General features: G+C 45.1%; 2 protein-coding genes across 3 annotated transcripts in view; one reads left to right on the forward strand and one right to left on the reverse strand.

Moving 5' to 3' along the window:
- Window positions 1–27,580, reverse strand: part of Dock2 (dedicator of cytokinesis 2) — a 558,039-nt gene that overhangs the window by 160,627 nt on the left and 369,832 nt on the right. The window lies entirely within an intron of this gene.
- The window catches only part of Insyn2b (inhibitory synaptic factor family member 2B), a 45,573-nt gene that overhangs the window by 11,259 nt on the left and 6,734 nt on the right, over window positions 1–27,580 (forward strand). The window contains exons 2-3 of one of the 2 annotated variants that reach the window (XM_029483628.1): window positions 13,127–15,376; window positions 16,351–16,425. In XM_029483628.1, coding sequence (XP_029339488.1) covers window positions 14,031–15,376; window positions 16,351–16,425 — 1,421 coding nt within the window. In that variant the 5' untranslated portion in view covers window positions 13,127–14,030. Of the gene's footprint in view, window positions 1–13,055; window positions 15,377–16,350; window positions 16,426–27,580 lie in introns of those variants that run through there. The other variant, XM_029483629.1, reaches the window with a different exon arrangement.

Genomic DNA, 27,580 nt, shown 5'->3' on the forward strand with positions numbered 1-27,580 from the left:
TGCCAGAGATGCTGCCTGCAGCTAGGACTCATGGGAGAAGCAACTTATTGGAAGATGGGCAGCAGACAACACTATCACTTCTCACTGGAGACCGCTTCTCTGACTGTACTGTGGACCTTGGTGTTTTTCATTATGAATAATAATTTTTAAAGTGATATAGAAGAAGCTTTAGATAGCCTTTCCTTGGCCTCTAAGGGGACCTTTCTGTAGTGAATTGTTTTTGTCAAAGATGTGAATCCACATTCAAGGGTGGAAGACGTGTTCCTCTCAGAGACGAGAGGAAAAATGTATCTCCATTCTCCTGGACAGTATAGTAAGCATCCTCCCATGGCACTGCCTTCCAAAGGAAGGTTTGTAAAAATGGGATGCTCCCTACCATGGGCTGGTGTTGGATCACCCTGGGAGACATTTTGGCTTTTGCTGGAATTCCGTTTGACCTCTGAGGCCCTCAGCCTTCAGGCTGCAGTTCTCTGGAGACATCTAAGGGTGACCTTCCTCCCCACTCCTGGACATCCCCTTTGCTCACACCTGAGTGACAGAACGTACATTCCTTCATTTACTGTCTGTCGCTCTGGTCCTTCCTCAGATCTCCTCAAAACTTATTCTCTCAGAGTTTGGGTCTAAAATCTTAGATCTATGAAAATGTTCGTGATCTATATACTTAGGACAGTCGCTCTCAGACCTCAAGGTCACAAACGAAGGGTGCTCTTCTTTATTGTGGAATACACTTCCCAGAACTGAAGGATGACAAGGATGGCTCCCCTCTCAGTCACCTTCCTAGGCAGATCAGAACAAAGTCTATGCTTCTTTCCAACGTCATTTCTTACTTCCTAGCTCCAGTCATTCTAATCATTTTGGGTTTTAATTTGTGTTTTCTTCTATGTCATCTTACATGTCCACTTCTGTGTCATCAATGCCCACACCCTCTGTGTCCTTTACAGATAGGAAGGAAACATCCCTTGGTTGCTTGTCTCCCACTGATCCTGAAGACAATGCCACCAAGAGTAGTGAAAATAGCCACCAAATTGTATTACATGCTTCTCTGACCCGATGGGTACTTTTCTGAAGACTTTATGAGTGTGACCCTTTGTTTAAAGCTCTCTGGTGGGTTCTGAAGAAATAGTCCTAGCCATGTATCAAGATGGGAAAATCAAAGCACAGGGAGCTTAAGCAATTTACCCTCCAAAATGGATGTGGAATTCAGCAGGGCCAGCGTGGAATCCTAGGTAGTTGGTGCTCAAAACAAAGATTTCTGGGCTTCACCATCTAAACCCGTAGACCTCTGCTGCACTTTAGGGCAACTTGGTAGTTCAGATGAAGCAAGGCATTCGCAGCAGATTTGCACACAAGAGAGTCTGCACCTTTCTCTTGAGAAGGCTGCTTTGAGTTGCTAGAGTCGCTTATCATCGATGCACTATCCAGCATCCATGGTGTCTGGTTTCCCCACCATCTGTCCAAAGTGCTGGGGATCGCTTGCCAATTTCTATGTCCCTAGGTAGTCAGTAGGCTCAGATCAGCTCTGAAAACAGAGAAGCTACCCCCAGCCAACAGCCTAGCCGGAACTGTGGCAGGTAGCCACCACCTGGCTCAATGCAGAACCACTGATTTTAAAGTCCCTACCGAGGCAACACAAGTTGGGTAGGGCTAGGGGTGAGAGGAGACAAGGGACAATTCTTAGGCCAGAAGACAGGAAGAAAGGAAGTGAGCCTGCAGTCCTCACAACCTACTGTGTGCCAGACACTGCTTCTGGGAGCCAAATGAGGAAGCTAGGCCAACAGATATAAGCACTTGAGCCACTCTGCAAGGTTTGGTATGAGCACAGGACTTCCTCCTGAGGGACAAATCTCACCAAGTTAGTCAGAGGTTGTCACTCAAGGAGATAGGTTGTAAATAGGGTAATTGATGTAACTAAAGATGTAGAGGAAAGGTAAAGGCCTGTGGTTGCTGACTAGAGTGGTAAATATTGAAGGGCTACAAGGCTTGTATGTAATACTATTGCCCAAGATAGAGAGGAAGATCACAGCATACCAGCAGATTGATATCTCACACACCAGTCAGGGTAGAAGGCAGTCAGGTGGGTCTGGTTAGGATTGAGGAACACCCACCCTCCATTCCCAGATATGTCACCAGCATGTAGCCTTTCTCCTTCTCCTGTCCTTGGGGCTAACCTAGACTACTGACAGTAGCCACTGTCTGGCTTGCTCTGCTCACATGGCCTTCTTTTTGCAAGAAGACAGAGCAGGGGAGGGGGCAGGGGGATGAGAGCTTTAAAAAAAAAACCTTCAGTTTGACCCAAGCAGGACATCCTTGTTATTATGCAACCACCATGGACCCATCATGCAAAAGATAAAGAAGGGGCCTTGCCATCTGTGATTCACATGAAAGACAGGTGGGGCTTCTCTTCTGAACTAGCACGGAGAACGTCTCACAGTGGCATGTCATCTCAGCTAGTAGAGAAGACTGCCTGCCAGGAGCCTGCCCCAGCACTGGTTCTCTCTGGAAGGGCAGAGAATGGGGGGTGGGGGGTGATTGGGGTCATGCTGATAACAGATGGGGGTGCTGGAGACTGTGAGGGGGCGATTTATGGGGTCAATACTGCTGATAAAACAAAACTTAATTATCTGGGGCTGGCAAGAATGCCCAGTGTGAAACTCTGCACTCTTTTAACTCTTAAGTGTAAGTTTAGACAGACAGACAGACATTTGATAATTATTCCTGCTGGGAGCATCAGGTAACTAAGTAAGAGATTGATTGTTAAAGTTCCTGTCTATATTGCCTTGGCCAGGTAAGAAGCTTGGACCCATTAACTCTTCATGAACTAGGAAGAAAAGAAAAGACAGAAAATATTCTATGCAGGCAATGTGCACACACACACACTGGCCAGGTCTGACCACTTTTCTCATCAGCTCCACAAGTGGTCTTGCAAACATACATACATAATACATACATACATACCCATGGCAAACATGGCAAATATATAGACACACACACATTTGGTGGATGGATGGGTTGAGCCTCAGAGCCACACTTTATTCCTTCTCTCTAGCCCTCTTATGCCTTCTTAGACAAAAGTTCTTTAGAACATCACTTTATAGATAAAATATTACATAAAAGGGGAGTTACAGAAGGATATTGATATTAACTTCAAAGCAGTGTTTCATTATAAGTTCAAAGCTACAGAGTCGCATGCATGCTCTCGCTTTATCAGAGTGCACACCTGTGGCTTCATCCTTGGATCTGACCTAAAATGAATGTTTTCCCTTGATCACAAATTTGTCCCAGGCTTATTTGTCTTATTTGAGTGTAATTGTGAAGGCTCAGTGCATTCCTTATTATTCAGCCTTCATCTACTATCTTATGAAAAGTGGGTACACTCTATTCTTGATTCTAACTTTATTATATCCTTTTGGCAAAACAACTAAAATCATCTCTTAACATGTTCTTCCTAAAATTATTTGAATTAAACCAGGAATTCTATAACCGCATTAATTCATGGAAGTTAATCTTTATGTTGATCTGCAGGAAATCTGCCCAATAGGGTGGGCTAATACCCAAGAATCATTAGACTGTGTAATAGTGACAGGAAAAGGAGTATCAGTTGCAAGAAGCAATCCTGAGATGAAGTCTTTTGGGACCTTGCCTCTCAGTTTACTCATCTTAGGCCACGCCAAAAACAAAACAAAACAAAACAACAACAACAACAAAAAAAACGGTGGGCCACCACCAAGAAAGTCACCTTCTAGCCTTAGCCTCTCCTAGATGGCTCCTGACAGAAGACTAGTAAGGAATGAGAGAGGGGGCAAGGGAGAGGGGAGGGGGGAGGGAGGGGGAAAGGAAGGAAGGAAGGAAGGAAGGAAGGAAGGAAGGAAGGAAGGAAGGAAGGAAGGAAGGAAGGAAGGAAGGAAGGAAGGAAGGAAGGAAACGAAACAGATCAAAAGAAGACAGAGATATTCTTGGTTCCTCAGGAATCACAAGGCTAGGACTACCCATAGCAGCCCTCTCCTCTGATGCTTTATTTCCTTGCTGTTCTGACTGGTATTTGAGGTTAGCCAAAGCTCTCAATACAGCCTGTCAGATTCAGGTCCAGCACACACCAGTGAAATGAACAGCAGTCACTAAGTTCAGCATCTGCTCTGTGGCACATGTGATACAGGCACACTATTGGCCCTCTCAGAGACAAAGTGTGGCTCTTTAATGACACCAGAGCCCTGTGCTTCTGCCAACTGCTGGCTGCCCTGAGTTCTCTGTTCTTCTGGGATGAGCTCTGACCGTAAACTCCCCCCTTCCTTCCTCTTGTGAAAATTCCGCAGTGTAGGCAGGCATCCAGAGGAGAGAAGAATCATTGCAGTTCCTGGTAGCACTCTGCAGTATCACCGTGGATGGTACACTGCAGAATGCATGGCTGTTTGCTCTTTCTCTCCACCAGGTATGCAGTGATAGTCTGCTAGGGGAAGGGGTCCCTGCAGAGCCCAGTGCAGCCTTTCTGCTGATTCTTCGATGGGTACTCAGCTTCCTCCAGTTCCCACGGAAGTTCCCAGATCTAATCAGGTTTTGCATCTCTTGTGCTCCTGTCAGACATTTTGGTCATTTTTTTTCTCATCATTATAGTTTTCTCAGCTTCAAAATGGCATGGATGAGGCCTGGTTTGTAAGACCTTGAAGAAAGGCAGATGTGAGCCTCCATTGAATGTTTTGAGAACATTATCAAACCTATTGAGGAGCAAGGGGTTTCAGGATTCAGTGCAAGGACTAAGATGTTAAATGGGCCCAAGTGCCTGTCAACATGGGAACAAAGGTTCTTTTGGACTGGGAGGTGTCATTTAGACAATGTATAGGTGGGACTACGACATGCAAACAAGACTAATTAGTAAGGAAACAGTCCTATGTCTCACAAAACCAAAGACAATAGACCTGAGGTGTAGGGAATGCTTCCAGCCCCCTTTAACACAACTGGACCCTGCCCCCCACCCCATGGAAGCAAGAAGTGTGTGCCCCTAGACACTGATCTTAGGAGTGGCTGTAGCTATTCTGTAGCCTCAGATGGACTATTTCGAGTAATGTAAGCCATTGTTTACTCATCTTTGGAGGGGAAGGAAGGAAAGTGGGACACTGTCACTCACCAATGTCCACACTAATCTGATGGCTACTCCTCCAAGGTCTCTGAATTTTTCTATTTGTTTGAGCAGGCAGCTCCCCCAGTGTGTGGTCACAGAAAGAATAAATCAGAGTCAAATTAAAGATAAAGTGATATAACCTAAGAAAACAGTAAGAAAGTATCCCCAGGCATGTGATGGGGCAGAATTGCATCTGGAAATACCAAGAAAGCTCCAGGGAGGAACTCTAAATACCACACAAGCTCAACAATATTAAGACAGTGCTTTTCCATAGATGAGAGGACACTGGACCCAATGGCTGCAGGTGCACCAATGGCTGTAAAGTTTTACCATTGGAGAGACCAGGGTGGAGGTGACCTTTTAGAAATACCAGCCTACGCAGGCAATGCCTCTTGCTGGCAAACTTTGGACCAGAGCAAAATTCCGGTGTGATTGATATCCCAAGACCCACAAGATGGGTGATCCTAAGAGATGCTAACTGTTCTCCTCATGACCTCCATGACCCTGCACACCCTTGACAAAGAATATTCAGAAGGATTAATTACTGACCCCCAAACACTTACTAAAGATGCAAGAGGAAAGGATGGGAAAAGAGGCTATAAAGGGGAGAAGGGAGGGAGAAAAGGAGGAGGATGGAAGAAGGGTGTGGAAAGAGGAGGTTGACGGGACATAGAAAAGTAAAGGTGAGGAGAAGGGAGATGCTGGAGCTGGAGAGAGAGATGAAAAGTTGTACAGTGGGGACAAATAGGGGATAGGGAGGAAGAGCAAGTTCAAATAGAGTGGGCAGAGAAAGAAGAGGACATGGGCTAGATCTGTGGTGTTTGATGTCTTAACATGAGCTGTGTTCATCCAGCTCATGGGGCTCATTACATTAGCCCCTGTACAGTTTCACGCACCTGAAGCATTTTGTTTAATTTTCAAATGCTTGATGAAGGAGAAGAAGAAGAAGAAGAAAATGAAGGGCAAGGTGATATTTTCTTCCCTGGTTTCTTTGAAGAACACAGTTGGTGGCCTACAGTGCTGGGAAAATAACGGCACAAGTGCCCTGCTCTCTAAGGCACAGGGAGCCCTTCTTCTCCCTCAGTCTGGTTCCACAGGCTGACCCTGACCCAGATGGCGGTCACGGCTCCACTGATGTTCTCATAGATCCAGGGGAAGAGCCTTGGCATCCCACACAAGTCACTCCCCCAGTGTTTCCTGAGCTCCCGTGACCTGTCAGGAGCCATACTGGCAAGTACACACATCAGTCACACCGCTGTAAATCCAGGTACTTACATATAGAGTAGAACAGCTTCGAGGCTCAGTTTGCTCATCTATAAAATGAAGAGGATTGTCTTGGGAGTTTTTAGCCTTGATTTCCTTGGGCATCTCAGATGCTAGAGTGCAGAGTGGCTGGGGGTCCCTGTGATTCCCTACTTTCCCTAGAACAGTTGTAACTTCATTTTGCTGCAGATATTGAAACACTACTTAAGCTTGCATTTGAAAAAATAATTTTGCTACTAAGAGAGATTTGTGAATTAGTGAATATGATTCTCACAGGTTCTAAAATTTAAAATTGTCCATTTCATTTCCAAGTTTACATGAGCCACTGAAGCCTTTTGTCTATGAGAAACCATCCGATCGTCAAATACTTAAGGAGATTTCTACAGTGAATAGGGGTAGTAGATATCAAACGAATTAATAAAAAAAGATAAAAAGAGAGAGTGCCCACTAATATAGAGGGACTTGGAAGGTAGAAAGGGGTGGGAGTGTCCTGGGTCTAACAGTCTTGAAGCCAAAGCTTTGCATTATAGGACCAGCCTTGGAAGATGAGTGAGAGATCAGTTAGAATCAGGGACAAAGGTGAAAGCCAGATTGAGAGAGTGACCCCAGTATCCTAGGACTGGGATTATAGAGAACCTGGGAAGAGGGGCGATCAGGAGCACAGCAGAGCCAAGTGATTGTGGAACTTGAAGTCCACACAAGAGCCTTGATTGATCTGAAGTGCAGTGGGACATCACCTTGGCAGGGTTGTATGGAGGGGCTGCTGTGATCTGACGGTACTATGTGAAGAGCACACTGGAGCCAAAAGGAAGTGAGAGAATGAAATGAGCACTAATGGAACTGATTCTCAGGGTGGTGCAGATAGGAGAGGAAGGAGACCCGAGGATAAGCAGCTGGAACTGTGTGAGAAAGTCCAATCAATCTGCATCATGACCATTAGAGTGCATACTTCCCACAGGCCCCCAACTTTGACCATGTTCAATCTGAGTCATATACTGGGTAAGCATAGTATCTAAAAAGACCAGTGTACTTCATTCATCCCAGAACTACTTATAATACCTCACTGAGAGGGAAAGGAAACTAAAATCAAATTTACTCTTGATTAAATAAGCATGCAAGTATGGATGGCATGCTAACTATAGAACTTTGTACAATGGATGCCATAGCATGCACATGCAGTCTCAGCTACTTTGACGACTGAAGTGAGAAGTCAAAGGGAACTGGAACAACATAGCAAGATCTCGTCTCTGAAATACATTTTTCAATTATTACAGCACAGGAGGCAAGGCAAGTTAGATGATATGTGATTAAATGCATTGTGGTTATATGAAAATTTGCTGAAGATCTGCTCTGTGCCAATCCAGGGGCTATGACTCAGTGTAGACTGTTAAGACATCTTGTTCTCAGGGAGTCTCTAGTCTAGCTGAAGAGACAGAGTGTCAGGAGAGAATGGCACTACAGAGAAGCAAGGACTTACCAAAGTGTGTGAAGCATGGGGCTGGCAAGGGGACAGGTGTGGTACCTGAGAACACCACTTTAAGATGTTCCCTCCTGTCAGCGGAGGCAGAAGGCCCAAGACCCACTTATAAACATCTCGTGTCTTTATTACGTTCTATCTAATGAGATAGCGTTGACCCACTGGCCATCTTGGCTATCTCTTTCCTGCATCACAATTCATCATGAGTCAAAGTTTATGCACTTAGCACTTCATAGTAACACACACATGCACTCCAGAGCAAAGCTGGAGAGCAGAGGAAGCCTGTGGTTTGCAGCTCACAGAGGTGGCCTTGGTGGCTGTGCCTGCCAGGCAGGTGGATGCTGACTGACTCTCAGAGGGCCTCTGGTATGGGTGAAAGCTGTAGTTGGAATATATACAGTTGGTTTATGTTCAATAAGTCAACAACCAAGGGGAGAACTAGAAACTATTGCATAGATCGGCTATGACTCCCAGCCCTCAGGCCTGCAGCAAGCTGCTGGGTCTCTGGGGAGCCATTCTGGACGTTAGCCAGGTTATTAATTGAGCCCTAACCACCAAGGCCAAAGGAACTCCCCATCAATTAGTGGAGCAGAGAGCCCATGAGACTTAAGTCCTCCAGAGGACTGTGTCTCTCAGCCAGGTGAATGCTCCAGGAAAAAGGGCCCAGGGGGGCTTGGGGGACACAGGAGTTGGAACACAAATACATGTCTCATTGAAAGACAAGACTGTTTCCTAAACTTCCCAGGCCCTAACTAGAACACAGAATATTCACATTAGCTTAGTGACTCTGATATTCAGTTTCAAGTTCTTGGTGTTTACCTGTACCAAACAGAGTGTAGGACAGAAAAATTTAAATCTTCATAATTCAAAATAAAAATCAAACTTAAAAAATAAAACAAACAAAAAAACCAAAGGTGGGTGTGGAAAGATGATTCAGCTTTGAAGAGCACTTGTTCTTGCAGGGGACTCAAGTTTGGCTGCCAGCCCCTGGTTGGGCTTGCTCACAATGGCCTTTAACTGCAGCTCTATGGTATCTCATACTCTCCTGGGTTTCTCACACAATGCACTCACATGCACACCCTCCTACATATGCATAATTAAAAATAAATTGTTAAAAACATTCAAAATGTCCATTTAAAATAACTTTCATCCAAGATTGAGACAGAGCATTCCTCTCCTTTAACAAGCAGTTATTCTGAACTCCCCAAGCATAAGGGTGAAAGTGCCTCCTCGACACAACACCAAGGGTTTAAATGCACAAGACTTTCCAGAAGGCTAAGCTATAAACTGATAACTTCAACTGTGTTAAATATAGTTACTTCCATCTACTGATTCTTCTAAGAATTTATTCCAAGGAGATAATTAGACAAATGTGCCAAGGTTCACACAGAAAACATGTTCCCCTATGGCATTAATAATACTAAGTACTTAGAAGCATCCAAATTTCATCAAATGGAGATTATTTAAAGAGATCAGGGCACTACACACAGCCCTAAGACTCTAGAAGGATAGCAGAAATCTGGGAGGCACGATGTGACACTTTCTCAAGGTTTTCTGGAGGGAAGGCCTCCTGTCCATCCTTGCATCCATACAAACAAGTGTGCCCACACACTGCACTGTTTATATTGATGCAAACAATAGACCTAGCCAAGAGCTGGTACACGGTGGTTCTGGGAGGTGAGGTATCCAGTGATTCTTTTTTTTCTTTCTTTTTAAAAGCACCTATGTTATTTGAATTTTTATAATAAGCCCATGATATCTTTACAAATAGGAAGTCAACTCTATTTAAAGGTCAAATGAAAAGTTCTAAAGGGGACGTAGCTTTCCAGAGAAAAGGGCAGGAACAAGAACTGGCTTTAAGGAGACAGTAGAGTTTAAAAGCTGCTGCAGGTTTTGTGTGGAATGATTCAAGACCCAGAGAAGGTAGCAAGGCCCAGCACTTTGGAGTCTGTGCTCCAGAGTCAGTCCTTAAGCTGAAGAGCTGGCTCTATCACTCTTCAGGTAACCAACTTGGGACAAAGTACAAATCCTTCTGACTCTCTGTGTCCACATCTATAAAAGGAGGAAGCAACATTGTCTGCTCCTAAGGGTATCAGGAGGGCTCAGAGAGTAAATGAAAATCACGTGTCACAATGTCTGGCATAGAATCAATGGTCACTAGACATTAGCACTCACAAAATTCAGCCCCAGCTCTAGTGAAGTACTGTTCTTGGAGTTGAAGTCCTAATGGAAAGTAAAGGGTTCTCAGACAATTCGTTCTATAGAAGTAGGCATCGGGAGGTCTAAGCTATGAAGTTGAAGGTGAAGAGTCTGAGATTCGTGGGTTCAGGCATGTGATGGTCTCATCAGTTGCTTGCTCACTTTACAAGATGAGACTCACGAACAGAAGGTCATTTCAAGGATTTAGTACCAATTGCATACACAGCACTTAGCCACACAAGTTTTCAATATGCATTCGTTACTATAAACTTCCACAATCCAATGACTATGAAACAAGCTACAAGTTCTTGTCCCCACAGCAACACTTATGGAAGGTCACAGAGACGTGTTCATGAAAGGACTGTATTTCTAGATTCAACTTGACCTAAAAAAGTCTACGCAGAGTCAAGGAATCCTGGAACTGACTTAAAACTGTTGGTTGGTGAGCCAGTCAGGATGATGGGGCCATCCCACCCTGGGTAGACATATGGCAATGACATGGTCACAAACTCTCCTGACTTTTAGACCAGTGAGCCAGGTGGTGATGGTTCTTCAAAACTCTCACTTTCTTAAACCCACCTCTACTGCACTGGGAAAGATGAAGAGGGTGGTTTACCCATGGGTGACATACAGAGTCCTGTGGATATGACTGGCTGCAAGCTACAACCCCTCTCCCTGCAAACATACACAGTTAAACAGTCCCTGGTATCCTTAAAAAGGCATAGTAGCAGGCAGCTAATACCAGCAACAGGAAGAACACTTCCTGTTCCTGCCGGTCACTTCCTGTCTGCTCGGCTGTGAGCTTAGCTACCTGCCAATGTTATCTCATGAACTTAGCATGAGGGTGAGCCACTGCTGTCTGTCAGACCATTTTACAGATAACAATTTAAAAAAAGGAAATCCTTCAGTGAGTAAGAAATAGGGTCTAACGTACACTTAGAATAGGAAGGTGGTTAATTTTAAAAGATTTGTGGTAGCATCTCAAATTGACTTTAATCCATTTTGGAACCAGCCACACATATGCTGATCCGCAGGATCAGGGGACAGGTGAACTCTCTCAAGGCAGTAGGTACAGGGAAACTCAAGATGGTCATGGCATTGTCTAGCGGTTTCAGAGAAAGCAGAAGAGCAGGGGGGAAAGTGTAGGCTGTACCCCACTTGCTATGCAAGAGCCCCCACGCAGCATGAATTGAATGTGTTGCCAACTTAGGAGCAGAAGAACTATTTATTGCTAGAGAAGCCAAGAGTTTGGGTCTGCTTACTAAGATGGGGACCACGCAGTTCACTCTAAGATCCCCAAGTGCTAGGAAGGGAGGTGAATTTGTTGCTTTCTTTTAAGATCTCTTGGTAGATCCAGGCAGGCTATAAACACATGTTACTCCACGTCTCTCTGGCTCGCTTTGTTCTGAAAAGGCTAAGTCCAGACAGTCCCTCACATCTCCCATACCTGGAGCAAGTTTTTCAAACCACTGCCAGCATTTGTCCATACCCCAGGCAGATACTAGGAGGACAGAGCCAAAGCTTCCTGACGTGAAACTGCATATACTCAGATTCAAATAATATCTCCGTGACATTCGGTGAGCCTTGGGTTTTCTCATCAGTTGGGTTGACACACCATCCATCTGTTGTAAGGATTAAATGAGATAATTCTATACTGGAAAGATAGTGGGGGCAGTATTAAAGAGCCGAAGTTGGAGTTGGACACAGTTTAGGATCCGAGCCTGGCTCTATCACTAGCTGTTTGTCTTTAGAAGTGTTGCTGAACCTTTCTGAGCCTCAGTGTCCTCAACTGTAAAATGGGAGGAACAGAAGCCATGTGTAGGTTTCTTGATGAGCGAATGAGTTCAGACTTACAAAGTGCCTGGCACTGCACCCTGTCACATTAGTGGCTACTCCGTAAATGGGAGTTGTTATGATTAATGTGTAGAAAGCCCTTGGCATGGTAAAAATAAGTGCTCAATAAATGGTGGCTGTTATTCTTGCAAGGAACAGGCTCCTCAGAGAATTTTGTGCACATTTATCTCCTTGAAAGCAATAAAAATGAAGATGTTAGAGTGGAAGCGTGTCCTTAAGTAAATGTCAGTCAGAGCTGGGAAAAGCCACGGGTTCTCTGGTCCCTGCAGGACACCCAAGACCTCTACCTGTCCTGCCTATGCCCAGGCTCTCCTCTGCTTCCTGTGGACCTGCCCTCCACACAGCCATCCATCCTTTCATCACCTGTTCATCAAGCATCTACAGGGAGGCCCAAGGAGGGCTGGAAACCCAAGCACAGAATGCAAAAGCTCTGGCTGCATCCTCTCTAGTTACAGAGTAATGAGCAATACATGTTAAGCAAGTGTGCACACAAATGATTATTTAATGACAGCTGGACTTGTATCCTAAAGGATATGGTAGTAGAGATCTCTTGTGATATCATTTTATAGTCATAGCCATTTTCCCTCATTCCAACTCCCTGGCAGCAATGAATACACTGTCTATTAAAATTCTGTTTTACTTTCAAGAAGTCTGTGCAAATGAAATCATGCAAAGCAATCTTTTGAGATATTTTTTTGAGATGTTTTTACTACTCAGTCCGGGTGATGAATGCCAATATTTTCTTCTTTTTTATTGTTGAGAAGTATTTCACATGTTGGATGTCACATGGCTTGCTTAACCAGTCATCTATGGAAGGACTCTATCTGTCCCTCTGGGGTTATCAAAAAATAAAAATAAATAAATAAATAAAATTAAAAAGGTGCAATGAATACTTGACAAATACTATCATGGAAATCTCAGATGTAAGTCCTGATGTGTGTATTAGGGATGTAGCTAAGGAGGAAGTCCTTGTCATGGCTCCTTAAAGAAGCACTATTTGAGGTGGGTGTTCACAGACAGTTGGCTGGGTGGTGACTGAAAGGTGAAGAATAGATTTAGGAAGACAGGAATTTTGTTCGGAGGCCCTGCACCCCAAGGGCACCTTGCTCACTATGGGGACCGAGAGACGGCAGCAATGACAGGCTGAATTGCTAACTCTCACTCAATGGAAACTCAACTAAGAGGCTAGACCTTGGTGACTGTGGTTTCTCCCTTTGCAGGCACTTTCTCACTGCTCTTAAAGGCTGTCTGGTCTCCAAAGCTTGCCCCACTGATGCAGTAACTGTGGTTCTCAGCTGAACACCTCCAAATAAAGGCTGTGGGTGTGGCTCACTCCTCATATGTGGATTTCAGCCAAGCCTGCAACACAGAGCCCTGCCCCCTGAGTCTCCCCCATGCCTCGATTCTGCCCTAGTCATTCTCTTCTGGGTTTTATGAGGCTATTTAAGGAATTAAGTTTCCCTCACTGAAACACAGAGAAGCAACATGGACGAGAACAATGGCCTCAATGGAGAAATTTCTGATTGACATGAGTGGAGAAGTTCCCTTGGGAACTTCATGTGCCATCAAAGTAGGAAAGCCCCAGGTCATCTCTTACTCTTCCCATTTACGTGCCATGGCAAGATGTGTTTAAGGTTCCCATAGCCTTGCACTGTAATTTGATGCTCTGGGGAAAGCAGCCATATGGTTTAGACATAGCAGGTTCCTCTTGGAGTTCACACATTCCCAGCGTGGCACTATCCACCAAATGGTACATTTATTGTGTTTTTGCTCAAGACAGGGAACTTCTAGGATCAGAACTGCTCCTTGGAACCCACTGACAGATGAACCCATCGGTTCTCTTGGTAGGTCAGATGTTTCATAATTAGCCTAACTCACTGATGATCTGTTCAGCACTTATGATTATTGCAGTGGCATAATATTTCAACTGCGGGGGAAGCACTCCAGACAGCTCCTAAGCAGACCAGTCAGGCTGGGAATGGCCGGCAGGGCTTCCTGTATTAAGAGGAGAGAACCACTACATCGTGCTTGGCCATCCTCCTTGTCTCCATCATTATACACTGCTCTAAAGACCTAAGGGAGATGTGCCCAGGACAAGCGTGCGGTTCTTCTCAGTGAGGCTCCATGGCCCAGCAAAGTATGAAAGTGAGGCCTGTGCTCCTAAAGCGAAGCAGCCTTGAGTCTGTGGAGCTTGTGAAACAACCACACCACCGCCGGAGCAAATCGCAGCAAGTGCGATTCAAGGAAGATGGCAACATTAAGAATCCAACTGGCGTGACCGAGGTCAACACCCAAACCCCGGAAGACCCAGGTGTAATGGGGAAGACCCAGGCCTCCAGGCACCATCATCCTACCACCTACTCGCTGTCTTTCCCCAGGTCCCACAAGGCAGGAGGATTCCGCAGCATCTCTATCCAGACCTCCCCCAGTCTCAGGAAGCATTTCCCCGTTTTCAAAAGGAAGAAACTCACGACTAGCAAGTCCCTGGTGGAAATGCCAACAGCATCCCCAAGTGCCATCCAGGTCAACGGCAACCTATCTGAACAGGATATTGTGTCCTCTGACCTTGCCTTCCTGAGGCTGGCTCAGCATCTTGAGGATGGCCCTCGCAGGCTCAAAATCCCCCACCCATTACTCCCTAGGATGCCCAAGGTGCAAAGCAATGGGCCTGTCAGCTTCTGCTTAGAATCTGGGACTTGGATGTCCTCAGAGAAAGCCACAGCTGCCATTCAGGTTCCAGATGATATTTGTCACAGTCCAACCTGGGAAGCTAGAGAGTCGGCTCTCAGTCCAGAAAGTTCAGCTGAAGAGAGCAACTCTACACCTGCTTTGATCTCCATGTGTCCAGGGGATGGTCAAAGAGCGATGACGTCAGAGCTGGAAAGAATGCCCCAATGCTCAAATACCAATAGCAGTGCCAGTAATATGCCGGGCACAGAAAAACTCACACCCGAATTGCTTTTGCCCAAAGACAACCCTGATGACAAAGACCTTGGCCTTCCATCATCTCAGTCAAAGAAGATGTGTGTTCCCTCACCACCACGGACTCACAGTTCACCTGAGCCAGGCTCCCATAGCCAGCCAGTCCACCTAGGAAGATCTTCTGATTGCCCAGCATCAGGTGACAATCACCAGGACCTGGAGTCACTCAGATGTAGCAGTGCATCCAAGTCTGTCCCTGTGTGCTGGGAACATGTGACAAAGCTCCCCAGCCAGTCAGACACCCCGGAGCTTCAGACTGGTGTTGGAAGTGAGCGCCTCCCTGCCTCGATTCCAAGGCAGGAGAACAGAGCTCAGAGCAGCAGGGAGATAGGTGGGGGTAATCACAGTCACCTGGCGCAGGGAGAGCTCTGTGACCTCCAAGGCCGGCTGCAATCAGTAGAGGAATCGCTGCACTCAAACCAAGAGAAAATTAAAGTCCTATTGAATGTGATTCAGGATCTGGAGAAAGCTCACGCTCTCACTGAAGGGTAAGGTGAATTTCTTTACTGTTGAAAAACCACTGAGCCAAGTTGTTTTCTGGGAAGGGAAAGAATGAGAAAGCAAGGTCTCCCCCAAAAAAAGTTCATGCTCCGTTGTTTACCTAGATGCTAACTAATGCCACCCCACCCCACTTGCTTTGTATAGAATTTGCTAATCCCCAGTTTTGGCAGCTTCAGACAGACTCCCATGGCTAACCCACTATTGTTTTGGGGTTTTAGCAGTTGGGGAAAGGGATTAAGGAACTCCAGGATTAAAAAAAAATGGCATATCTAAAGATGAGGGTCTAGTTGATAACTGATGGGGGATGATAGCAGGCAGGGACTTCCTGCCCTCTGAGTTAGCTCACACATTTCCCTTTAATTTTGTGTGTGCGTTGTGTGTTGCCGTGAAAGACTTTCGGGGCCCACTAAGCAAGGTTTCCTCTCCACGGAGCAATCAGTTACATGAAAATGGGGCTACAGTTCTGAGAGAAACCACAGCATACAGACCCAAATGGTGGGCTCAGTGCTGGTATGTAGAGCAACAGGCAGTATTTGTTGATGGGTAGACTGTCCTTGAGTCTAGAAAGTCTCTAAACGACAACAGAAAAGCAATGGTTGAAGCTCGTCAAGCGAGGTTGGAAAGAAAGTGACAGCTGGCGGTGGTGGCTACTGAGGACCATTGGAGACCACCTGAGGGGAGTGGGATGACAGAACCAGCAAGCATAGAGATCAGGATTCTCCACATTAATCTGCTACCGACTTACAGAGGTCCTTTCAGGGCCACAAGCAGGAAAACACGTGACATTTGAAGCCCATTAAACATATACCAAGTACCCTAGGAGTGGGAGGTTCCCTTGTCAGCCTCTCAGCCACCATTTTCCTTGTATCTTCATGAGTTGTGGGGACGATGGTGAGATGGTAGACTGTGTGTCTCATGTGGCTTTTGCCTGTGCATTTATCCTGAATGTGTTCTCTTATAGGCGGAACTTCTATCGGACTGGCCAAGATCTCAACAACTGCAGCACCTGCCAGAACACAGCATGCATCATATACAGGTACCGGTCCAAACAGTGAGCTGCTCTGCAGAGCAGGACGCCTCCGGCCCATAGAGCACACTAGCCGACTGTCTCAAGGATAGAGAGCGGGGAAAGGCAGAGCCTAGCACCTGAGCCTATAAACAGAAAGTGTCTGTGCAATGTTTTTTTTTGGTTCTTATCCACAAGGTCTAGGAGCAAATCCTCTGATGCAATAGGCAACCCTGATATGGAGCAGGTACCCATCACCTCTGCATCAACATCTGTATCTTACCTCTGTTACTTGGTGGGAGGTTCAGGAAGTTTCGAGGTTTGCTCAATTCATGAAGAATATCTTGAGAGCAGAAGGGGCCAGAATCGGGACTCATATCCAGACCTTTCCAATCCTAGTTACCATATCTCTCAGCCTCTTCACTGAATCTCCTAAATTACATCTCTTATGTGTCAGTAACTATGAGAGCTTGGTGTGCACTGATAAATACATTTCTTCCCAGTACAAGACAAGGTTGCAGTAAAGTCAATTATTAGACCTGTGTTTGAATTTTCAAATCTGATATGCTTCAGTTTCCTTATATGTGGAATAGGGACAATGACCTCTATTCAGACTGGCCAAGAAAACAAGTGTTTTCCACATGTCTGTGGATGCCCGTGGAGACTGCAGGCTTCTGCACACACACTTCAGCTCACTGTTGCCATTGCTAGAGAGATCGGTGTCCCTTCAGTGGAAACCCACTTGGCAGCACAGTGGAAATACACCAGAGCACTCATTTTGGTTGATGACCTTGAATTTTGTCTGACAAAAGAGTATGGTTTCTTTCTATTTTTCTGCATGACATTCCTCTTTGAAAAGAGAGCAAGGGCCTGTGGAAACCAGTGCTCCACAGTGCCGCCTGTGTTCTGAGCTGCTCCTTCTCAGTCTAGTAGCGGGAGATCTCATCCTAATGAGCATTGTGTACCTGAACACCAGGTAGTAGGCAGGGCCCTGAGCATTTCTCAATGACCCGTGGGCTCCCTACATGGAAGACAACACACCTACAAATAATGGGAGGCTCTAGACTACTTACAAAGTACCCCAAAAGCTAAAAGCACACCTTTATATCTCAAAGAAAAGTCCCTCCCTACCTCCCCAAAGAGAGGACTCTCAAGAAAGGCCTGCAGCACTGGCAAGCGAAACAGGAAGTCCCATCAGTCACTGCTCTTTATTTTTAATCTCCTGTCTTAAGCAAATTTCTACATCACAAAGGATCAAAAAATTATTACGTGTCTAGACAAAAAGCAGGATTAAAAAAAAAACAACTATTTATCAAAAGCAGGAAGAGTTGACTTGAACCAACATCTACATTTTAGATAATCTTCTTTCAAATACCCAGGTTATGCATTATCTATTATTTCCATTTTTTTAAATGGCTTATGTTTGTAAAAAGGGCACGTAGTTATTTTCCAATCTAATGTGAATTTCATGACCTTCCCCTGAGCAAGTCATTTCTGGCTTCTGAGTTTCCTTATTGGAGAAATGAGTTGCTTTAATTAGATGGTCCCAACGGTGCCTTATAGTTCTGACATTATGTTATTCTAAGCTGAATTAACAGTGACAATATTTGGTTAAACTGCGTCCTTCCAGAGTCGGAGAATGTTTGCGCTTTTCTAACCCTTACTTCAAACATCCCAAGCAAGCATTCTAAAGGCAGTTACATCCCAGCTGGTATGGCAGACCTCCTGCTCTCCTCCCATGCCACGCCAGCGTGCATTATTTGTATCTTCCCCTCACAACACACAGCTCTGGTTGTCACTCAAAGCCAGATCGTCATATCAGACACAACCTGTATCCTTGCTTCTAAACCACAGCAAAAGAACGGGCAATTAATTTGATGAAAGCAGAAAGATCAGAAACAGCATCCTGTCATGACAACAGTGAGATGAGAGCTGTCATTTAAGAAAAAAAATTCAAATGACTTCAAACTTGTGTCCTGGAAAGTCAGATCTTAGAAGCTAATGAGCAAGTGATGTGAAATACCCGTCCGCAGGCTGTGGTCTCTCTCCCTGATGACGGATGGGTCCAGCGCCCGTCGCTGTACATAAAGCACATGGTACATGATGGATTGCTCACGAGCTTTTCTTCCCTGGAGACGCTGCTAAGTTAGCAGCACATAAGGTTTGCTAAGTGGTGGTGACCGCAGGCCTCACCTCACCAGCCCTGGGCTACGGCTGTGCTTCCAGCTCCTGTCAAAACACTGAGGTCACTGGTTCTAAGCAGCCCGTTCTCTCTGACCCTCCAAGCCTCCTTGGCTTCCTCTTCGTGCCAGGAATCTCTTAGATAAACCACCAAGGAGCACAGCATCTACACTGATGCCCCAATAATAACCTAGGCATGGCTCTTCAGAGCTTCCAGAAACTCAATACTCCAAGGAGAGTGACTTTAAGTTTGGGGGTGGTGGTGGTGGTAGCGTAGTTGTTGTCTTGTGTGTGTGTGTGTGTGTATGTGAGTTTTTGTTTTGTTCTGTTGGGGTTTGTGGCTTTTTATTTGTTTGCTTGTTTTGTTTTTGCAGGGGCAGGGGTTGTGGTTTTGCAGTACTGGGGATTAGACACAGGGCTTCATAGTCCCCGCAAGCACGGGAGCTATGTATGTCCTCAGCACTGTTCTCTGGTTTTTTCCTAACTAAACTCCCACGGGAGGGGTGAGAATTGGCTATACCCCAGCTTAAGCAGCTTCTAGCCTGTTCAGTTTCCATTCACTTTCCTTAGCATTAATCCCAGGTCAATTTACCCAAAGAGTTGCATGAATGCTGCTGGTGGTTCCCAAGAATAAATAACACAGAATTACTTAGTGAGAAACGTGTTCTCCTTTCAATTGCATTTCAATCCTTCTGATTACCTCCAAGGGAAAATCTGTGCTCCTTGCCACAGTATCTTTCAACCCTTCCCAGCACTTGCTTATCATATTTCTTTGTAAAGAGGGAACCGATCTCAGGTTCATAGCCATGGGCAAGCAACAGTATCTACCCAGATTGTAGTCATTTTAAGCGTTTCTGCTAAAGCTTTTAACGTATAAAACTAATCCTCTTAAATATTCATGATGAGTGATACCAGCCCCCCTTTCTAAAATTATTGTGCTTGGTTTGTACACTTGTTTAAATTTAAAAAGTAGGCTGATTTTGAACAGAAAAGGTTAAGTAAAAAAATTGTGAGATGGGCGTGGGAGAATCTCATAAAAAAACACAAGAATATCAAGGTGTGGCAGGACATGCCTGTTTTCCCAGCACTTGGTAGTTAAAGGCAGGGGGATTGCTGCAAGTTCAAGACCAGTGTGTGGGGTGGGGGGAGTGGTGTGTTTGGGGGGGGGTGCACCAGAGAGGAGGTAAATCTCTTACTGAAGTTTAGAAAACAGTGCAGCCCCCCTTTTCTTCTGGGAGACACATGCTTCCTCCTCCCTTCACCCCGCCCCCTGTTCCTCCAGCTACATCATGTTCACACTCATCTAAAAATAGTCAGCTGAGCCTCTTTGGAGGACTTTGGTTCCATGGCTCATGCATTTTTTTTTATGGATATAGCACCCAGGGGCAGAGCAGGGAATCTAGTGGATTTAAGCTGTAAAACGTCTCTAAGAGTTTGAGAAAATAATGGGGCTTTTCCCCAGAGGTGGAGGGGTGGTCCATCTCCATCCAAGCACATTCCTTAGGAAATTGGAATAATGTGCAGGCTGATGGGTCAGTGAGGAAGCTGGCTATGGACTGTCTGAAAAGTGCAATGGAGAAGAGGGGAAAAATTGTTTAGGAGCTGTTTGTCCAATACCTCAGACTTAGTCTCTTTCAGTCCCTTTAGTGGCACTCATGGATTTAATCCTGTGTCACACTTTTCCTTACTTCTTTTTTTAATGTAGGTATATGTATGTTTCACACACACACACACACACACACACACACACACAGAGAGAGAGAGAGAGAGAGAGAGAGAGAGAGAAAGAGAGAGAGACAGACAGACAGACAGACAGACAGAGACATACACTTGATTTTCAAGTAATGCTTAACACCCATCCATTCCCTGTTTCTGAACTGACACAACTAACTTATAGAAAGGAAAAAAGGATTACTTATGTCATGGTTCTAAAGGTTTCATTACAAACTTGGCAGCCCCGTTGCTTCCAGCCTCAAGAATGCCAGCACATCTCAGTAGAAATCCAAGGTGAAGCGACCGACTTACATCACAAACAAGGATGCAAGGAGGGATTAGGACTCCAGTTCATAATTGTCTGCAAGAATAACCTCCCAATGACCTAAAGATCTCCCTGGAGGTCTCACATACTACAGATCCACAGTAGCCCCTAACACCGTCACTTTGGTTGGCCCTCTTTCCAGCAGGTGTTTTTGTCCTATCCTGAGCATCCCTCTATGCACTCTGCCAAATTATACCTGAAAATAGAATCTGCCCATGTTAAACAATCTTGTCCTGGCTCTGCTTTCCTTTAGCTGACTTTTCAAGGCCCCTTGAACATGAGGCTAAAGCCTTTCACCTATAGTGTCCTTAGTTCCTCTTCAGCCACAGAGCTGTGTGGGCCCCTCTGCATGGGTCACCACACATTTCCAGAATAAACTCTTGCACCATGATCCTTTGTCAACATTCTTTTTATCTTACCAGGAAATCCAGCTCTTCCCAAGAAGACACAAAAAAGGCCCCAAAAGCATGTTCATCCCTCTGTTATAACACGAATACTAATGTATCACAGGCCAGTGTGAAATACACAATTGGCACTTAATTGATGCTTACAAAAGAAAAGTGTGACTTTATTGAGGAGGGCTTGAGGCAGCTGTATGCATCACTCCAGAATAAAGTCATGGATGCCACTTGTGTGCAACCCCACTTTGGATGGGGGCTCGGGAGCTTGTAATAATCAAATGTTCCTATTAGGAATGAAGGACTTCTATATAGCAGGTCCTTTGAGCTGAATCAAATAAAGACTAGATGTAGCCCATGGATTGTCAGTTTCAAATACTTGGAACAATGTACACTTTCAATGAGATGGAACCTAATCAAACCTTCCTCAGATGACTCAGACAGCTGCTGCACTTTCACAGGACATTGAGATCCTGTTCTTCATGGCTGTCTGGCATTACCATTCCGGACTTTTGTGCCAGCTCTGGAGGGGAGGACAGACTTGATTGGAGAGAGCCACAGAACTCCCCTAGGCCAAAGTACCCTGGCTCTGACATCTGGGTAATCTTAATGATGGCTGAAGCATTAGAGCTGTGGGCTCACCAGGATGATGGATAGATGCCTCAGTATCCACATAGTAATTCCTGGACCCTGGCAGGGTGCAACCTTATCTGGGAAAAGGAACATTTTAACTGTGACTAAGTTCAAATCTTGAGATTTGGCCTGAATGTCACACAGAGGTCTTCCTGAGGATAAAGAGGAATGTGTGCAGCCTCCTCAAACTATAGATTTTGTGTAGGTAGGAGCAGGTAGGCAATGTGTCTCCTCACAGAGCTTCCATTTGAAATGTCAAGTCCACACCTCCAGCTAGAGTGATGGAGGGCTCTGCTCCTCCAGAGCAAGAAGAGTGTAAATCATGAATGTTTCTTCAAGCCATGAAATTCCTTGGCATTTGATCAGTGGCAATAGGAGCCACGCCTTTCCCATTAGACTTGTAATAATATAGAAAGTCTGCAAGTCTCATTGAAGGTCAGTCTCTAGGACTTTATTTGGTAACTTTTATAAATTCAATAGCTGAGGACCAATCTACTGAGAAGAAAGTTAAGGGGAAAAAATAAAGAAGAGCTACCAGTAAGTAAGCCGCCAACCCCTGAATATCTAACACTTGCAAGGCAAAATGTCTGCCCCCATTGCACTGAATCCTCATAATACATAGGCTACATTAAAGTGCCCTCAGTCTACAGATGGGAAAACTGGGGCTGTGGCAGAACCTGGCATTTGTACAATATTCAACTTAAGCAATCGAGGCTGCAGAGAAGAAAGATGCTTACCTAACGTTATCTGGGTACCAGACATTGAAACAGGACTCGCATGAAGATCTGTTGTTCTCTGGCTTCCAGCAAGCCAGGTCCAGAGCACGCTGTTTTCAGAGACCAGACCCCTTTGATAGCTTGGTCAAAAGTTATGTCATGGCCGAGTTCTACTCAGGCAACAACACTGTGAGACTCTGCACTGAAGATGCACTAAAGGTGGGGTTCTCAGAATATGGCCACGGCCCATCTGCTTCGGAAGCTCATCTCTCTCTGCGGCATAGGCTGGCTCATTCCTTACTGCCTCTGAGGGATTCATAACAGTGTCTTTGGAAAGGTTTAAGGACCTCTAAATGAGGTGAAATTAGAGAACCTTGAAAAGAATAAATGACTGATTTCCTAGATTTAGGACTATCTTATCCAGGAATGGAATTGTTTCCCTCATAAAACAGCCCGAAAAGCTAGCACTTCTTTGTAATACATCTTCAGAAGGCTAAGTTCCCCTTCTGCTTGGCTTTGATTTGAGGATTAGATGTTCAATAGACCTCCTCACATTCGGTAAGGCACCCTGAGAATGGAGGTAGAGGGGAGGGAAGGAGAGAGTATTGTTCTTGGAATGAGAGTGTCTTCCTATGCCTGGGGGGGGGGGTTGCCTTGAATTACACATTGCTTAGGGGAATCACCTGAAGTCTCACTTCTGAGATGAGGAACCATTGGCAAACCAGGCTGACATTTTTCCTGTAATTAAAGGTAAGAGCAAAGAAAGCCCAAGCCTGCTTCTCAGCAAAGAGCACAAAGGCTGATGCAGTCTTAGAGAATTCACAGCAGGTTCCTGATCGGGTGGGTGTGCCAATCACTGACCTTCATAACTATGGTTCCCCTTCAGGGGAGGAGGGTGATCACCCTATGCACTGAGCTGATGATCATATGATGCTAAGTGCCACACGGGAAGCTTCCGTTACCCCCCTCAGCCCTCCAAATTCCGAAGACCACTAGATGCTTTAATTCTGTTAATTTTAATTACTGACATCATCCTCACTGGCAAAGTCCATCTGAACCACAATTGGAACTGGGCAGATATTCAAAAGGAGATCCCTGCAGGAGCTTTCCTTTGTACCTATCAGCTCTTCCCGGGGGGTGGGGGGGGGGGGGGGGGGGGGGGGGGGGGGGGGCTTCTCCTCTTGGTTTTGATAGTGACAATACTTGACAAAGAGACACCCTGGGGCACAGGTCACAGCCTCACAGCTATGCACCCTGCAGGAAAAAAAAGAAGGCTCATTTTACAAAGCAAAGAGAGCCTCGGAGAGCAGTTGGTGGTGTTGGGGACCCTTTCTTGAGTTTCTTTCAATGATTTAAGCTTTTTGGCTACTGGGCCCCCATCTTGACTTCTGCTTAAGAGATTGCATCATCAGAGAAAAAGGCATTTCTCTAGAACCTGCAGTATGCCTCAGCCCTGCGGGCTTAGCAACCAACTCTCCCATTAAATTATTTAGTATTTTTTTCCTTTTGTCGGTTGTTCAGGCTTTCCCAGCATGGAGGCAGGTAAACAGAACTACAACTTTCCCCTCCTCTAGACAGCTATGAAATCAGCAAGGATAGAGATTTCTAATGCTTACAACAGATCTGTCCTTCCTGGAAATCACAGGTGTATCTCTAGGCCTCATTAAATTCCAGTACAGTCTGAGCCACACTCTCAATTCGAGAGTGACCACGAACAACAGCTAGCTTCACTGGCTACTAGCCAGATGCATGGCTTGAACACTCTCTTTGAGAGACAGTCGTAAGGTTTGGGGTACAGGAGATAGTTTCTCAAGGGCCAACAGGTTGATATCCAAGTCATTTATTTGTCCTTACTTCCTGCCTCTCTCTGTAGCTCCACCCCTTTCTTCTTCTCTCTCACAGTGTAAGGGGAAAGGAGAAAGATTTATTGCAACAGCAATTTATCTGCAATAAAAAGTGAAGCCTGCTATAATGCATTAATGGCTAAAGAGGGTAAAACATGCCATAAATATAAAGTCAAGCCCATTGAGTTTCACACAAGACTAACAAGAAGGCGCTGCAGCACACAGGCCACAAGTGACACCCCCAGCGCCTTTCCTTGTCAGTTCATAGAAAAATCATTACCACCCATTAAACAAGCTACTGTGCCAGGCATTTTGCTAAATCAACACTATGTGCATAGCTTATTTCAGACTCCAGGTGGCAGGATTATTACTCCCATTGTGCAGATGAGAAAACTAAGCCTTGGAGAGGTTGAGTTGATCCTAGTGTGCCAGGGCTCAAGCTTCCGTGCCTACTTGCAGAAGACTTTCCTGTCTCCTAGTCCCTTCTGACCTTTCTTCATCAGTTAATACGTTTCTAAGAAACAGTCAACCCTTTCAGAGAGCTTAGGAATCGTCTTGCTGGGGAGGGTTGTTCTCCAGCTTGACTATGTTTTTCTGTGTGCCCTGAGAACCATCTGTGACCCTCTGGGGGCCATCAGCAGACAGATGTGCCAAAGGGGTTGCGTTTGACAGTTAGAAATGGCTCTAAGTTGTGACATCCAAACTTATAACCTATAAATAATAAGCAAAGCAGTCACAGAGAGAAAGTTTGGAAAACACTTACCACTTGAAGCAGTGCTGGCGTTGGGAACATACACACTAAGATTATTTTTCTGAACTATGATTGTTCCCCAAAGTGATGTGATTTGCCCTCCCTAGGGCCAACTGCCCTCCCTAGGCTCAGCAATTCCCATGGCAGATTCTCTGGAAAGGAAAGCTGCCAGAGGCTAATCATATGTGGTACACTCTGATTTGGTGGAGAGGGACTATAGTGTGCTCCCAGGAGAGGTAAGAAAGGAGCGGAGATGAATCTGAAGGTGTCCTGTCTTCAGGGAGACACTGTGGAGTCCAGCTTGTTCTTGGTGTAGGCAAAGACAGGGACTCTTCTCTACAAAGCAGTGAGAACCGCTTTTTAAGAAGGAAGGGCCAAGGGCCACTGGAGAGGCCATCAGTAGCCAAGACCCAAGACCTAAGGGTAGCTAGGTATAAACTTATCTAAGTTGTCTCCTAATGGTTAACATCCTTTTTGCATCTATTGCTCATGGTCAAGGCTTCTCCGAAGTCTAGAAAGAGTATGGCCAGATAGAAAGTCAGCTCAGGTGTAGGGACCACCCTCAGCTGGAGTCTGATTCAACAGAGGATTGGTGGGGGTGTGAGTCACACAGAAGACAGGTCTTTGTTTCCACCCTACCCCACATCTACACACCGTCTTCCATCTAGCTCTTCCCTGGGTCCATGGAAGCATGTTCCTTCAGTGCAGAGTGTGTACTGGTGTATGACCTTTAGGGTTAGAGTCATGGTCCAATCCAAATCCTTGGAAGAACATTTATCCCCACTGCTTTAGTCTCTTCAATTGATAAGTGAAGATAATATTGTTTATCTATGAGAATTATGATAGGGAATGTTACCTTAAGTAATAGTCACCATTATTGTACATTTAAATTATTACATATTCTAACCTAACAGGGTTTAGGCACTCATTGCTTCTCCCCAGAACATAACCTTTATGTGGAGATATTCCCTTGTTAGAGATCAAGTGCAATGGCCAGGAAGGCAGGTGTTATAGGCTAGATATGTGTGCCTTCTCAAATCCACAGGTTAAATCTTGTCATCACATTTCATGGCAATTTGAAAGTGGGAGATGATTGGATTAGAAGAATACAGCCTTCAGGAATGAAATGAGTGTCCTTGTAGACACGACTCTAGAGCTTGCTGGCCCCTTCCAACATTTAGAGTTATAGGGAGAAGGCAGCCACCTATGAACCAGAATGCAGACTCTCACTAGACACCAAATCTGATGAAGTTTTGTTCTTGGATTTCCCAGACGTTCAGAACAATGAGAAATGCTTATCTCTTATTTAAGTCAACTACTGTTCAGTAGATTTTGAATAGATGAAAACCTGAATTACACAGGCTTAGATGCAAAGTCTAGGTTTAGGTCTGATCATAGTGCTCAGGGCGATTTTTCCCTTTGTTAACTTGCTTATCAGTTAAGGGGGCTTAACAACCTTCCCATCTTCCCAGGACATGCTGAGAACAAAATGAGAATGGATTACCAGAAGTTTTACAAAGCTCAAGATGTTCTATAAAGTCAGGAGCCTCTGCCCAGCTCTTTCTCCTTTCTGTATTTGGTTCTATAAATCTCTGTGTCTGATTTGTGAATATTTAATCTGAGAATGAAGCTCACTCTTTTGAACACTGTATTTCATTTTGGCTTACCCAATTTCTGCTTACCTAGCCAAGATCACAAGAGCCTGGAGATGTTGTCTGGTCATGAGCTTGTAGTTTTTCAAATATTTATTTTAATTATGTGTGTGTTTCTGTATAGGGAGTATGTGCACATGAGTGCTGATGCCCCTGGCTGCCAGAAGAGGGCGCTGAATCCTCTGGAGTTGGAGTTATATAGGAGGTTGTGAGTTGCCCTGTGTGGGAACTGAACTCAGGTCCTTTATAAAAACCATGTGTGTAACTAACTATGAAGCCATCTCTTTTCCTTACTGTAACTTCAACCGTGGTAAGCCATGGCACAAGGGCTCCCTCTGCTCTGCTTTCTAGAATGTTTTTTCTTTTCTTTTCTTTTTTCTCTTTCTTTTTCTTTCTTTCTTTGTTTTGTTTTGTTTTGTTTTGTTGTTTTGTTTTGTTTTGTTTTTCGAGACAGGGTTTCTCTGTGTAGCCCTGGCTGTCCTGGAACTCACTTTGTAGACTAAGCTGGCCTCAAACTCAGAAATCTGCCTGCCTCTGCCTCCCGAGTGCTGGGATTAAAGGCATGCGCCACCACCGCCCGGCTTAGAATGTTTTTCTGCTTTACATCCACCATGGTGATGGAAGCTAGATTAGTTATCTGTCCCACAATATTTTATTTTACTATTTCACTGAGGCAGCATTCTGGGATGCATTGTTGGATGTCAAGGGCACTAAGGCTCCCCAGGAACTGGGCATTCCTGACCTTATACACCCCCAGAGGATGGCCTTCACATATTCTGACAGATCCCAGTTATCATAGTGCTTCTCATTCTGGATGCAACATTGTAACAACTTCTTGCCTAATAGTTATTCCTCACTGGATTCTGCCCAAACTAGATTGTCAGTGCTTAGCTCTCTTTTTAGGAGTCTACATGGATTATAGGGAACAGAAATGGTGGGTGATGGTATGGCAATAAGGGACAGACAGACAAG

The sequence above is a fragment of the Mus caroli genome, chromosome 11 (genome assembly GCF_900094665.2).
Source record: "Mus caroli chromosome 11, CAROLI_EIJ_v1.1, whole genome shotgun sequence".
Classification (NCBI taxonomy): domain Eukaryota; kingdom Metazoa; phylum Chordata; class Mammalia; order Rodentia; family Muridae; genus Mus; species Mus caroli.